This window comes from Carcharhinus amblyrhynchos, chromosome 2 (genome assembly GCF_965287045.1).
Source record: "Carcharhinus amblyrhynchos chromosome 2, sCarAmb.v2.hapA, whole genome shotgun sequence".
NCBI lineage: Eukaryota > Metazoa > Chordata > Chondrichthyes > Carcharhiniformes > Carcharhinidae > Carcharhinus > Carcharhinus amblyrhynchos.
The window spans coordinates 49,441,505-49,457,092 of NC_137325.1; the positions used below are offsets into that span (position 1 = coordinate 49,441,505).

Consider the following 15,588-nt stretch of genomic DNA (forward strand, 5'->3'; position numbering starts at 1 on the left):
TCCTAATTCCTCATTATTTCTCCTACATCTGGTTCTAAGGAGCCAACATTTACTTAGTTATTTTCTCCCTTTTATATAAATTGTAAGAGTTTTTATGTTTCTGACTAGTTTACTCTTGCATTTTTTATCCTTTTCAATCAGATTTTGGTGGCCCTTTGCCACTTCAGACTTGCCACTTTGCAATATTTTAAGCCTCTTTTAATTTAATAATATTCATAACTTCATGACTGTGCCACGGGGTGGGGGTGGTGGGGGGGGGGAGGCGGTGGTGGTCTTCCTACATTTTATTTTTCAATGGAACATACTTTTGTTGAACATTTTGAATTTTCTTTAAATGTTTCCCACGTTTACTGCCATTTCCTTAGTTTGTTGATCCAAACAATCGTAGCCAGTCCTAGCCAGTTCACCTCATACTTAAGTGATCGGCTTTAAGTTTACAACTCTTGTTTGTGAATGGAGTATCCACTTTCAAAATTAATGTGGAACAGTTTTATGATCGCATTTCTTCCTGGATCTTCTATCACATTACTAATTAACTCCGCCTCATTACGCAATATTAGGTCTAAAATAGTTTTAACCCAAATCCGTTCCACAATGTATTGCTGCAGGAAACTGGCACAAAAACATTCCACAATTCATCTTCTGGACTACTCTTGTCAGTTTGTCTTGATCTATGTGGCGACTAAAGACACCACAATTATGGCATTTTCCTTGTTGCAAGCTCTGCTAATCTTTAAAAATTATCTGACCAATGGTATAACTATTAGGGAGCTTATAAACTACTCCCACGAGCTTTATCTGACTCTTGCTATTCCTAATTTCCACAAATATTATTCATTATATTTTGAGATCAAATTCCTTCTTGCAATGGCCTATGATATCCGTGACCATAAGAACAGCCCCTCTGTCCCATCCCTTTTTGCCATTTGGCTGGCTTTTTGAGATATTGTGTACTCTGAAATTTTTATTTCCTAACGATAATCACCTTGCAACCATTTCTCTGCAAAGGTAATTAAATCCAAACTATTTACCTCTTTGTGCCAGTATTTCACCTGTTTATTTACAGATGGTTTGTACATTCAGATAAAGAGCTTTTTAATTTTATTTTACTTCTGTTCCCTGCATTGCCTTCATGTTCTGATGCAAAATTTATGCTAAACTCCGACCGTTTCTGAGCCATTCTGTTTGCATTCATCCACCTTGTTGTACATTTTGTTACCTTGTTCTTTCTCTTTGGATTTCTAAATCTTCATAAGACCATAAGATGTATGAGCAGAAATAGGCCATGCAGCCCATCAAGTCTCCTGCCATCCAGTGAGACTATGACTGACCTGATATGATCTCATTTTATTCCAACCCCTCCGCCTGTCACCATTAGTTTAAAGCCCTGTCCACAACCCCAATTATATGATTAACCAGGACACTGGTTCCAATTTTGTTTAAGTGGAACCTATCTCAGCAGGATAGCCCTTTCTTTCCTGAGTACTGATGCCCCATGAATCAAAATGCATTCTTCTCGCACTGCTCTTCGAGCCACATGTTTAATTCTCTAATCTACCTAGCCCTTTGGCAATTGGTGAGTGGCTCAACCCACAATCTGGAGATGATTACCTTTGATCTGTAGCAAGGTCGAGAAATATTCAGCACACTTTCAGAAAGTTTGCTGTGTAATAAACCGAATGAGTTTGGGAAGATGTCATATGTTGGATGTGTTGTACACTTAGTTAGCCAATCACTTCACCAATGGCCTCCAGTGTTGTAGCATTGTCAAAGACCAAGATGTTATAATTTGGGAAAGTGTAGAAAATTGAGGCCTAACACTGTTTAGATGAGGGGAAACAATAGAATTGAAAGGTAAGTTATGTGATCCCAGGGGCTGGACTGTTCTGTTCGCAATGTGCGTCAATAATTTTCCATAATAAAAGCAAAAAATGCTGGAAATACTCAATCTTAAATAACTTGCTTCCATCTTGTTAGGCATTTTGTTTTTGCTTTTTTTTATTCCTCCAGATTGCATTCGTATGTCTGCTACATAGCCATTCATAAAATCAAAGCATGGTCTTTGTTTCTTTACCACTCTCTTTGGCTTTTGTATTGTTAACATAGACATTTAGAAACATAGAACAGTACAGCACAGTATAGACCCTTCGGCCCTGATGTTGCGCCGAGCTTTGTCCAAAACCAAGATCAAGCTATCTTACTCCCCATCATTCTGTTTTGTTAGTTGATCTCTCCTGCCCTATAAAAGATCTTTCCTTTTGTTATTCCTGCTCCTTCCCTCTCCTACTGGCTTAAAAACCTATCCATCAGAACAGGAGGAAGATAGAAATGAAAAATTACAAACCTGAAGCATGAATTCCTCTTTTCTCCTTTGGTGCTGCCTGAGCTGCTGAGTGTAGCACTTTTTGTTCTTCAAGTTTCCAGCATCTGCAATATTTTGATGTAATAGTAATTTTTCACAGTTGGGGGAAGTGGTGTTGAAATTTTCAGATGCAAACACTGAAATGTGGGGTGTAGTAAATAATTTTGAGGACCAAAGAAAGCCATGAGGGAATATTAACAAGTTGGTTTAATAGTCCTTAAAAAAGTGACGGATGAAATTCACAGGCAATGTATTTGAATTGGTGCATTGTGCTCTTAAAAGCAAAGTAACCATTTTTTTTGAAATGGAATAGAGTACGAGAACAGTGGGATTTGAGGGTTCTGTTCACATGATTTTAAAAACACCTGAAGTGGTTAAGGTCATTAATGTAATATGTTTTAAGCAGGAGCTGTGGAATAAAAGCAAGAAGATGTAATGGTGAATTAAAAATCACACTTGGGATACCATGCGGATTTTAGCCCAACACCAGGAAAGTAACAGATTTGCCAGGATACTGTCAAGTATGAGGCAATACAACTATAGAGAAAAAGATGAAAAATCAGGGCTGTTTTTATTAAATCACTGAGTCATTTTGGTAGGAAGAACATGAGGAGACATTATTAAAATAAGGGGTAAAATTCTTAAAGGGATGGAGCTACAGAGGGACAAGAGTCTATTTGTGCATAAATCATTGAAGGTGGCAGGACCGATGAAGAGAGCACTTAATAAATCATATAGTATTCTGGGGTATAGGTCTTAGAGTACATGAGCAAGGAGGTTATGCTCAACTTACACAAGACACAAGTTAGACCTCAGCTGAATTATTGTGTGTAGTTCTGGACAAGAGAAGTGCCTTGTTTAAGTGGCAGAGCAGTCAGAAATGATCACCTTGTTGCTCTGATGTTTTTCCTTTTTGTTTTTGTGATGCTTGTAAAGCAGTCATTATCGAAATTTGTGTGTGCAAATGTACCTACGTGAAGATACAGCAAGAGAGTCAAAATAATACACTCACAAGCTGTTACAAATTTAGGTCTGCTGTAGATATTGGGTTCTTGAGCTTGGTTTCATAGGTGTTGGATGTTTTCATAAACTGAGTATATTTTTATGGGAATTGGCTCACTTTGACCCACATGTCCAAAAGTATAACCAGGAGTGGAACAATATCGACCTCCTTGGATATTTGTCTCTTGCACATTTGTGCCACGTCAATTTGTCTAAAGACGTTCCAAAAAAATGCTTGGAAAGCCAACACCTGATATGAGTTGGTTATCTGCTTCATTTCACACAAATCTGAACATAAAGGCTGCTCTCGTGCTTCCCCCCGCTTCGCATGCTCTTGTGCTTTGCTCCCCCCCTTCCCCCCGCATGCTCTTGTGCCCCCCCCCCCCCCCCCCCGGCATGCTATCGTGCTCCCCCCTCCCCCTATCGCATACTCTCGCGTGTGCTTCTGTGCCCCCCTCTGAGGTCCTCAGGCACCTCCATGCCTCCCTTCCCCCATTCTTACATGTTTTCTCCCTGCTCATACCCCCTCTTTCCCCACTCGCACGTGTGAAAGAGGGGAAGAATGTGTGAGAACTTGCTATTACACCAATCCGATCAAGCTCATCACCTCAGTATTCAATGTCAAGAAAGTTATGGTTTAATGTTTTCACCTGTTGCCGATTTAACCAGGGATGAAAGTTCATTATATCAAGAAATGTGATGCCGTTATTTTGGATAAAACATTTTTTTAGGTCTCCTGCATCTCAAGTGAGACATTTAAATAGATCACACTCATATGTCTGTCAAGTGATTCCCACAAAATCAATACTCCTGGCATAGATAGCAATTCTGTTTAAAGTCGGGCAGTTTGCTACCATGGACTGACTGAAAAATAATTTCATTTGTGTTAAAGCTAATGTGTAGTATTAAATGGAAATGTCTCAGTGAAAGAGACTTGAGAATTCTCTTTTTGTCTCTGCCATGTTCAAATATTGATAATTTTATTTAATAAGCTGGCTACATGACTGCTTCTCGAAGTCTGGCATAGTGTCACCAGATGCTGAACGGCAAAAGTGTTGCTGAACGGCAAAAGTGTCACTGAACCGATCAACAACAATGTCTTTCATCTAGCCAAACAGCACGTGTCCCTTTAACAAACTGATCTTTTTGTCTTTTGCATATGCACACAAATTTGCTGACGACCTACATCCTTGATTTAGGCCGGGGGTGTAGGAGTATTAATCCTTTAAGTCATTCATCTGTTTATCCACAGGAAGGTAATTGATTCTGGGTACCATGTCTCAACAGTAATAATCCCAGAGATCATTTTCAAGTTGATGTGGAATTATTTTAGTGACTAGCTAAAAATTTTGGCGAATGCCTTGAAATTCCTTGGAGCTCCAGGGGCTCCCAGACACCCAATTGCTGTAGTCCACTTGCTCTAAACTTGCTTCACTAGATCATTACAATCCTCTGTGGCCCAACTTCCCAGTACTCGCTGTAATTTTCTTGGAAACTAACTGAAACAAAGCATTAAACTCCGTAGGTGTATAATATTGTACCCTATATTGATTAAAAGATATGCAACAGGGGCATAAATAGTATGTATAGAATCAGTTCGATGTTACTAAACAAGCTTTAAATTTTGGGTATTAATCTCAACAGGTTAGCAGTCTGCAGAACACTGCCCCATTTTGTTTTTGTTTCGGTCTTCACGGAGGAGGACGTGAATAATTTGCCGGATGTTAGAGATGGAAAGGTGGTAGGACTGGAGGGTCTCGATGACATTACTGTTACTAGAGAGGTGGTGCTCAGCAGACTGGAGGGGCTGATTGTGGACAAGTCCCCAGGACTGGATGGAATGCATCCGAGGGTCCTGAAAGAAATGGCGGAGGTGATAGTGGATGCCTTGGTGGTTATTTTCCAGACGTCGCTGGATTCCGGGGAAGTGCCGCAAGATTGGAAAACGGCTAATGTTACGCCGTTGTTTAAGAAGGGTGCCAGGCAAAAGGCAGGGAATTATAGACCTGTTAGTTTAACGTCTGTTGTAGGTAAAATGTTAGAATCCGTCATCAAGGAGGAAATAACGAGGCATCTTGAGGGGAACTGCTTGATAGAGCAGACGCAGCACGGTTTCGTTAAAGGGAAGTCGTGTCTGACAAATTTACTGGAGTTCTATGAGGATGTGTCTAGGGCGGTGGATAGAGGAGAGCCGGTGGATGTGGTCTTTCTTGATTTTCAGAAGGCGTTTGACAAGGTACCTCACAAGAGGTTATTGCAGAAGGTAAGGGGGCATGGTGTTGGGGGTAGGGTGTTAGCGTGGATAGAGGACTGGTTGTCAAATAGGAGGCAGAGAGTGGGGGTCAATGGGTGCTATTCGGATTGGCAGATGGTGACTAGTGGAGTGCCCCAGGGGTCGGTGCTGGGGCCTCAGCTATTTACCAGTTATATAGATGATCTGGAGGAGGGAACCGAGTGTAGGGTGTCGAAATTTGCTGATGGCACCAAAATTGGTGGAAAGGCAAATTGTGCGGAGGGTGGTGAGAGTCTACAGAAGGATCTAGATAGGCTGGGCGAATGGGCCAGGAAATGGCAGATGGAATTTAATGTTGGCAAGTGCGAGGTGGTCCACTTTGGTAGGAATAATGGTAGGAAGGATTATTACTTACATGGAGAAAAACTGCAGCAGGCGACGGTGCAGAGGGACCTCGGGGTCCTTGTGCATGAGTCGCAAAAACCCAGCTTGCAGGTGCAGCAGGTGGTCAGGAAGGCGAATGGGATGCTGGCCTTCATTGCGAGGGGGATTGAATATAAAAGTAGGGAGGTCTTGCTGCGGCTGTATAGGACATTGGTGAGGCCGCAGCTGGAGTACTGTGTGCAGTTTTGGTCGCCGCACTTACGCAAGGATATATTGGCCTTGGAGGGAGTGCAGAGGAGGTTTACTAGGCTGATTCCGGAGTTGAGGGGGTTGAGCTATGAGGAGAGGCTGAATAAATTAGGCTTGTACTCGTTAGAGTTTAGAAGAATGAGGGGAGATCTCATTGAGACGTATAAGATGATGAATGGGATGGATAGGATAGAGGTGGAGAGACTCTTCCCGCTCAGAAAGGATAGTAGGACTAGGGGGCATAGCCTCAAGATAAAGGGGGGGCGGTTTAGAACAGAGTTGAGGAGGAACTTCTTCACTCAAAGGGTGGTGAATCTCTGGAATTCTCTGCCCGTTGAAGTGGTGGAGGCTACCTCGCTAAATATTTTTAAGACACGGGTTGATGGGTTTTTGATAGAGGGGATTAAGGGTTATGGGGAGAGGGCGGGAATCAGGAACTGAGCCAAGACAGATCAGCCATGATCTTATTGAATGGCGGGGCAGGCTCGAAGGGCTAGTTGGCCTACTCCTGCTCCTATTTATGTTCTTTTGTTCTTAGACATATTCTTTGTCATGTACTTAAAAGTATGTCAGTGGTGTTCATTACGGTGTGTTACTTTGAAGATAGCCAGTTGACAAGATCTATACCTGTGCTGTACAAATGGTGTTATGAATTTGTAGTTGTCTCAGATAGTAGCTTAATTTTGTCCACAAAGGTGTAGTATATATGTTAGGAAATTGAATTTTGTAATTCATTTTTTGTGACATTTTCTGGCAAAGCCTAAATGCTGAGGATACTGGGCAAAGCTCCTATTGAGGTGATGTTCTTAATGTTTGTTTCCACGTAAAATGTTATGAAGTACAACCTCTTTTTTTTCCCACTTTGAATATATCGGATCTGTGTAAGGCTACTACTGTTTAAATAGAACATTTTGCTAGTTTTCATTGCACTGTGTTACTGTGGAAGCATTGTAGGGGTACCATGTCAACAAAACTTAGCTGAAAGATGAAGTTAATTTCATTTTCAAATTTTCAACTTTGTTTGTTGGACAACCATGCCTCAAGTCCTGCAACTGAGAAATCACCGTGGATATAATTCTGCAGGCATTTACGATTTAGCAGCTTAACCAATTGATCACACTTGAATGCAAGCTTGGGCTTGCTCCTATGGTTGTAAGTTGGTTCCGTTCTGAGGCATTTGTATTAGTTCACAGGCTCTTTCCAGTATGCCTGTTCTCATTTCTTCCAGCACAGCATGATTTTTCTACACGTAAATCTTTGCTCACTTTAAGAGTTAAAACACTTGGACACATTGGGGACCTTTCCAATGTGGAACTAGGCAGGTGTTGACAAGGTGGAAAATTTCTCGCAACATTTCACACTGGACACCCTAGGTAGATTTGCTTTGATATAAGCACAGTCATGTTCTACTCTGCAGTTTAACTTTCATGTTTCCTATCTAGTCTGCAAAACTGGTTGGCTGAAAAGAGACACATAATTAATGAAGAATCTGTAAATCAGGTAGACGCAACCCTGGAATATTCCAGGAAAGACCAAGTGTTATTGCTGCAATGTTTAAAAGTGGGTCAGTTAAAAGGAGAGAACTTCAGAAGTGCAGCTGCCTTTACAGATCCATAGAAACTTCTCTGAGGGTTAACAAAAATCTGACTGTATTTGATTCCCTGCCACTGCACGAGTAAAAGAACAAATTTCCAGAGCTTGGGATGACTTTTCAAACTGCACTTTGGGGCAGCACAGTAGCACTGTGGTTAGCACTGCTGCTTCACAGCTCCAGGGACCTGGGTTCGATTCAATTCCTGGGTTCGATCCACACTGTCTGTGTGGAGTTTGCACACACTCCCTGTGTCTGCGTGGGTTTCCTCCGGGTGCTCCGGTTTTCCCCCACAGTCCAAAGATGTGCAGGTTAGGTTCATTGGCTGTGCTGAATTGCCCCTTAGTGTCCCGGGATATGTAGGTTAGAGGGATTAATGGATAAAATATGTACAGATATGGGGACAGGGCCTGGGTGGGATTGTGGTGGTGCAGACCTGATGGGCCAAATGGCCTCTTTCTGCACTGTAGGGTTTCTATGATTAAATAGCATTGGAATCTAAACCAAAGTGTTGATAGCAGTGATCAAAGAAGAGAAAATGTTTTCTAACTCATGAGATCCTCTTTAATGTTGAGGACGTTTTGAGGGCAAGAACTTTGAGGTCTTCACTCAGCAAAATAAAACATGTTTTTCTGGACTGCGATGGTTGTCAGATTCCTTAACATAGGTAAAATTTTCTTTAGAAGAAGTTTAATCTCCTAATTCTCAAGTAGTTATTACTATTTTTCAAGGAAAAGGTGCATGCATTGAACATTTTAGCAAACATATCCTGAACCATTTGATCTCCACACACCGATTAGTAAGTAGTACATTTTGAGAAGTGTGCCAGGTCTGGGAGGTGTCTGATTCATTTACTTGGCACCTGCTCACTCATGCTCTGTAATTCAAGTGGAGTGCAATATCACTGTGCAGGATTTTTCAAGTAGCTTATGCTTTGACAATGCATTCATTCAAAGCTCATAACTCTTATTGATACTTGAAGGTTTGGATCTTGTGATTGAAGTACATACTACCATGAGCAATTTCTGTGGTACTTGCTGTGGCAAAAAAAGTTTTGAGCTTCACGATTTTGATATGTTTCATGTAGAGCGAGGATAGACTGGGAAGTGGGGGGGCGGGGGGTGGTTGCTAATTGAGAGTAGTAAGAGATTTGTTAGCTTTTGTATTGCGGCAGAGAAATAAGAGTTCTGCAGCAGAGTTGGAATCTGAAAGCAGAAACTGCACTATTGCAACTTCTGAACACAGTCCATTGACTCAAATGGAGTTATGGTGGAATTAAGTAAAAAGGGGAAGGATCGTGCTGACAACTGAGAAGGGGCTAACATATTTGCAGGAGATTGTAGGGAGAGAGAATAGACTGGAAAGTGAATAACTATACCAAATTCTGACTTAACTGGATGACCAACTTTATACGTAAACATTACCACCAAGGCTGCAATATTTGATGTTCTACCAGCAACGGGAGCAGAATTAGACTTCTCTCTGAACCCTGAGGGTTTCTTGATAACGATTCTGTGAGCTGACATTGGGTTTAGCCTGGCTTCATAATTATTTGCGAGCCCGCTGCACTTACCATTTTAACAATGTGAGATAATTTGTGTTTTTAAATTTTCATTTGTAGTTTTTGAGGCAGACTCTAACAAAAACAGAACCTGAATGAAAAGGGATTAGAAAGGGAAACAGATCTAGTAAACAGTGAAAGGAACCTGACTGTCCCAGTTTTCAAGGAAACAAAAATACACTGGTTTAAAAATCAAAGCTGCTGACAAACTGACTCTAGTTGAAAGATGTATAAGAACAAGATCAGTCCAAACTGAGCAGTAGTGGTTCGTGATTTCAGTGGTGCAGAACAACAGGTTCAGGAAGGCAAGGTCCAGTTCCTGTTGCTGGCAGGTAACATTGGTTCTATGACACCCAAACATAATTGAGGAAGTTTTGCAGACGTCTGCCATTTGTGGTACATACTCAGCTTGTGGAACTCAGATTGGTTGTGTGCTGCTTTTGATTGGGAATTGGACTATCTCCTGGAAGAATCAAAGCTGATATTCCTCATAACGCAGATACAATTTGGAGGATTATATGATTGAGTGTGATCACCACAATCTGAATGGGCTGCTGAGCCAATTTGTCAGAATTATTTAGTTGTATCGGCTATTTAATGTGCATTTTATAGGTCATAATCAACTGCAATTTGTTTAACTTAATTCTGGATATGGAGTCTTGTGTCTTCATCCTTTTAGTAAATAACTTGAATTTTGTCTACTTAAATGTTACTTGTCTACTGAGATTACAACAATGATGAAAACTGAAAGTCAATGAAAAAATTACACTGCAATAACACCAATCACAATCTGTTTACCTAGGTGATTAACTTTGGCCTAAATGTGGCAGCCTATGCTGCAGCTACAGGGGCAACTTTGGTGTGATACCTCTTTGTGCTGTGAATTAGGTGCTTGCTCACAAAGGAGAGGCCTGCAAACATTGATGCAAATCAGAATTGGCATGCAGGTATTCCTGGTTCCAATGCATTAGTAAGACGCTAAGCAGAATAAATTTAGGGTAGTATTGGCATAGATGGGCTGGTAAAATGGTAAAAGCTATGAAGGCTGCACGAATATGGTAAGGAAGATGGAGTAAAAATAATACTTGCACATTTTGGCTGCGATCCCATTGCGACCCACAACTTTTCTGTCAGGTTGTGGTGGGAGATGTGCGTCTCCGGCCTTGAACAGGGATTTGAGCATGCGTCGGGAATGCCAACACATTTCCCAGAGCCAGCGAGCAGTCGCTGGTCAAGCCATGCTGAAAACAGGCCAAAGGCAGGTAAGTCATTTAAATATTTTTTGCGTATATTTAAAGTATGTGTATTAGTTAATTATCAGGACCTTTCAGGACCCGATTTGAGTCTCCCACCCCGCCAGGAGTATTCATTCAGGTGGGATTCAGACTAGATCCCACGTTCAGGGAACTAGTGAGAGACCCTGCTGGAATGAAGTGGGGGGCAATCTGGGCCCCCCCAGAGGGTTGGGCGGGGGGAATGTAGTGCCCCCTAGGCATTGGCACCCTGGCAGTGCCAGTCTGCGTCCACTGGTACTGCCCAAAGGGCAAAATGCTCATGTCCAGGGGACACCTTGACACTGGGACCTATTGTAGGCAGGGCCTAGGGATGATGAGTGGGGGAGGGGGGGTGGTGGTGGGGTCGCGCTGCCACTCTGCAGACAGAATCAGTCTGGGATAGGGGGAATTGAGCGCTTGAGCTGGCCAGCAAACAGGGAGTCTGAAAGATCAGGACCACTGTGCATGTGCAGAGTTCCAGAACTGCCAAACTCCGGCACAAATAGGCCCCATCCCCTGGGTTTTTAATGAGATTTTCGATTGGGACCTCTTCAGTGAACAGAGTGCGAAGATTCAGGTGAGAAGCTTAACTGACAGAACAATCGAGATTTAGAACAGTTCTCCCACCAATTGAGCACTTTTGGGAGAATCGCAACCTTCGTTTGTAAATCCCATCAATAAATAGGGATGAGTTTCTCTGCAGTATGGAGTGGAGAGATGCTAAATAAATAATCAGCAGGGTGTAAATCAGTGTGGCAAATTAACATGAGCAAAGCTAATAAAGCTGGAATTTAAAAATTATGAGCAATATGACAGTTTGGCAAACATTACATTGAAATTAAATGTTTGAGGTGCGGAATATGTGCAGATGTATGATTTTAAATATTATACAAATAGTTTTCCTCTCGCTTGGCTTGTAAGTTTCTGGAACATGTGGTTTTGGCTAATATGAAACATATGTATCCCTTATAGATTGAATCATATTGAAATTATTACTTAAATGTGTAGAACAAGCTGATATGTAATCAAAAGCTATTTTCAAAGATTGAAGGAGAGGCTCCTGAAAATAAATACATTGACACTTCACTCTGATTGCACAGCTCTAATATAAATTTCTCCTTTCACTTTATTAGTCTCCATGAAGAAATCATGGACTTTTACAATTTTGTGTCACCGCGTCCTGAAGAGGAAACCATGCGAAAAGAAGTAGTGAAACGAATAGAATCTGTTATCAAAGAGCTTTGGCCATCAGCTGATGTGAGCATTGCGATATGAAACTAATTTTCTCTTATATTTATTTTCCTTCCAATTCTTATTGCAGACAGGAGAAATCCTAAATTTGTAACGTTCTTTAAAACTAAAGATTTATTTAGAAAACAAATAGTAAGCAAGATTTTTGATGTTATCCTTGTCTACAAAGCATTTTCTGTTTGCTTTTGAATGTATTTTTAAACATATAAAATATTTTGCATTGGCAAAAATAAAATGGTCTTACGGCACTGAATGACACTTATGATAAAATGGCGAAACTGTGCTGGATGTTGTTCTGTAATCATTGATGGCAAAGTTTTCTAAACCGTAAAACAGAGAATCTGCCAGTACTGTAAGATCATAAGAAAATGTGTTTTGAGGCAGCCAGATAAAATTCCAGGAATTTTCTCTTTAAAAATATGAGCAAGAAATGTCAAAAGTAAAGTTCAGAATTTTGATGATTAAATCCAAGCCCAGATTTGTGAAATTTTCTGCATTTTTACGGTCTTCATAGAATGATGGAATTGAGTCATAGAATCCCTACTGTACCGAGGAGGCCATTCGGCCCATCAAGACTGCATCGACAAGAATCCCACCCGGATCCTCTCCCTGTAATCCCATGTATTAACCCTGCTAATCCTCCCTGACACTATGGCCATGCTAAATTGCCTCATCAACCTAACCCACACACCTTTGGCGTGGGGGAGGAAACTGCAGCACCTGGAGGAAATCTATGCAGGCATGAAGCGAATACGCAAACTCCATACAGAGTGTCTCTTGAGGCCAGAATTGAACCGGTGGTGTGAGGCAGCAATGGTATCCACTTTGCCAGAGTGCTGCCCCAATTGCCAGTTCTTCCTGTGCAGGTAAACCAAACAGTTTATTTCACCTTTTTGAAGGTAGATATTCATTGCACACCCCTGGATGCTAACGGCATGTAGCTTGCTAAAGTTCTTTTAGATGCTTTAAGACCTAAATCTATCTTCAAATGAAATCAATATGCATCAGGAAGAGCTATCTGCATTTATAAAAATTTCCCTTCTCTTGACCAGGCTAACTAAATTTAATGATGGTGCCTTCAGTGAAATGGAGTGGCACAGTGGTTAGCACTACTGCCTCACAGCATTATGGGCCCGTGTTCAATTCCCAGCTTGGGTCACTGTTTGTGTGGAGTTTGCACTATCTCCCTGTGGCTGCGTGGGTTTCCTCTGGGTGCTCTGGTTTCCTCCCACACTCCAAAGATGTGCAGATTAGGTTCATTGGCCATGTTAAATTGTCCCTCAGTGTATCTGAACAGGCACTGAAGTGTGGCAACTAGGGGATTTTCACAGTAACTTCGTTACAGTGTAAGCCTACTTATGACTAATAAAAAAAACTACTGAAATGGGTTAGTTACAACATTGATCAAGACTTTGTGCACATTGAAAGATGCATTTATTCAATGAGCTACAGTGCACCAAAAAGCTTAAAAGTGCATTTGCTTCTAGTTAATATAACATTGGATTAAAATGTTGAAGGGATGCATTTATATTGTTGCTAGCCATAGCATTCCCTTCAAGTGTTTCATTTTCCTGAATGACTCTTTTCTGTTTTATGAATTCAAAATGATTAGGTGTTGCATATTCAAAAATGATACAACAAAGTGACATACTTAAATTTGCAGTTTTATTGCCTAAATAATTAAATATGATCTTTTGCACTGAATAATACCTGTATGTTTTGTCTACAGGTTCAGATTTTTGGGAGCTTCAGTACAGGACTGTACCTTCCAACTAGGTAAGTAAAAAAAAAAATCAGCCTGTTGTTAATCTCAAATACCAATAAATTACTTTTACTACAGTTAGAATTTATTTCAGAGCATACTTTTTGCTGTGTTTTGAAGAAGTAAATTTAATATCAGCGCTGAAGTAGAACTTGCATTTTTCACAACTTTCACCATCTCAAAATATTCCACAATGCTTTGAAACTGACAATTCTTTTACTTTTGAAGTGTAGTCATTGTTGCAATAGAAGAAACATTGCATCTAATTTGTCCACAGCAATGCCACCAACAGCACTGAAATAATGTGTAGATAGCATTAATTAGTCAGACCACCTGGAAAGTCCACATTGCTCAAGAGGGCAGGAGCGGCCTAAATTTTATATTTCAGATGAGAGACTAGACTTTGGACAGTGGAGCACTGTAGCCAAAGTGTTAGCTTAAATTATATGCTCCAATTTCTTGAGTGAAACTTGAACTGACAGTCTTCTGAGTTGAGTGACAGTGTGACCACTGAAACACAATTGACAAATTAACTAGTTTTATTTGCTTGTTCACAGATTGTGTAAAATAATTCTAAGCAATTATGGCACTTCAGTTTTTGACTTGTTTAACTTCAAATTGGTATAATTCTCTTTTGTCTTTGTGCTTTTTAATTTGAACAAATTCCTTAATAAGGGGCACATATATATTCATGTAAGATAAATTCAATCCATCTGATCAAATAGTGTGGGTCAGGTTGTTTTTCCTTACTTTATAAATCTGTATACCTTAATTCAAAGGCTGTGTGAGGTGTTGATGTATTTTACAAATACACAATTGGTAAAATACACAAACTTATTTTGATTAGAATTTTGAAATACGTTTAGGCAAGAATAATCTGAAAACCTAATTTGTTCTTTGCTCAGCATGGCAAAACCAAAGGCACGTAAGGTTTCAGATCTGCTGTTTACAGTCCAAGTTTGTGAATGAGGGGTTATGCCTAGGCAGTCTTTGGATATTGATAGCAAACTCGCAGTCAATATTGCACCTGCTCCCTTAGTTGCAAAGGCATTGAGATCTGAATCACAGAAGTGGTTAAACTTTAGATTGGAAAGTAGAGTTTGCTCACAGCAATGGCAGTGTCAAAAATTGTTACAGTGCAGTTGTTTTAATTTGGTTGTGACTGACTCCATTCAGTTGTGCAAGGCCTCTTGGGCAATACCCTTAAGTTGACTGGCTATAATATTGACTGCTCTTAACATGTACAAGAAGACATGATTTTAGTTTTAGATTGTATTTTACAGTATAGAAGAAAAACAATTTCTCTTCTATATGGCCAAATACAACGTAGCACTCATTTACCACAAACATTTCACTTTTTGTTTTGTAAATTCTAGGCTGGGTAGACTTTCCGTTAAGATGCAACGAGGTCCTAGCACCTTAGAATCATTGTTTTATTTATGTATTAATTCTATGAATAAGAACCATGCCCATAGCCTGTGCCTCCACCAAGATTCCCTTTTTGATCTTTTATGTGTTTACTCTTGCCTTAGTTATCCTCCTACTCTCTACGTATTGATGATCTTTGGGTTCACTTTGATTTTGCTTGCCACTGTCCTTTCAATGCCTTCTCTTTGCTTTCCTAATTTCCTCTTTGATTTCATCCTTTTTTTCCTGTACTCAGCTCAGCTTTCTGTAATATTGAGTTCTTGGTATCTGGCATAAGATTTCCTTTTTGTCTTCTCCTTCCCTGCGCTCCATGTCATACAGAGCCTACCCACTCTTTTCCTCTGTGGGAACATATATTTTTGCATCTCTGAGCCTCTGAATCTCCCTTTCGAAAGTCTTTTCACTGTTGTAACATTGATTTGCCTCAAGTGGACTTCCAGTCCAATTTTGTTAAATGACTCCTGGGAGCTGCCTCACAGCGCGAACAATCC

The 15,588-nt window shown here is 40.5% G+C and overlaps 1 protein-coding gene across 6 annotated transcripts in view; it reads left to right on the plus strand.

Annotated features, from left to right (window-relative positions):
• Positions 1–15,588, plus strand: part of tent4a (terminal nucleotidyltransferase 4A) — a 131,002-nt gene that overhangs the window by 78,201 nt on the left and 37,213 nt on the right. For all 6 annotated transcript variants that reach the window (XM_080205279.1, XM_080205294.1, XM_080205301.1 and 3 more), the window contains exons 2-3: positions 11,790–11,913; positions 13,637–13,683. In XM_080205279.1, the coding sequence (XP_080061405.1) occupies positions 11,790–11,913; positions 13,637–13,683 (171 nt within the window). The remainder of the gene's footprint in view (positions 1–11,789; positions 11,914–13,636; positions 13,684–15,588) is intronic.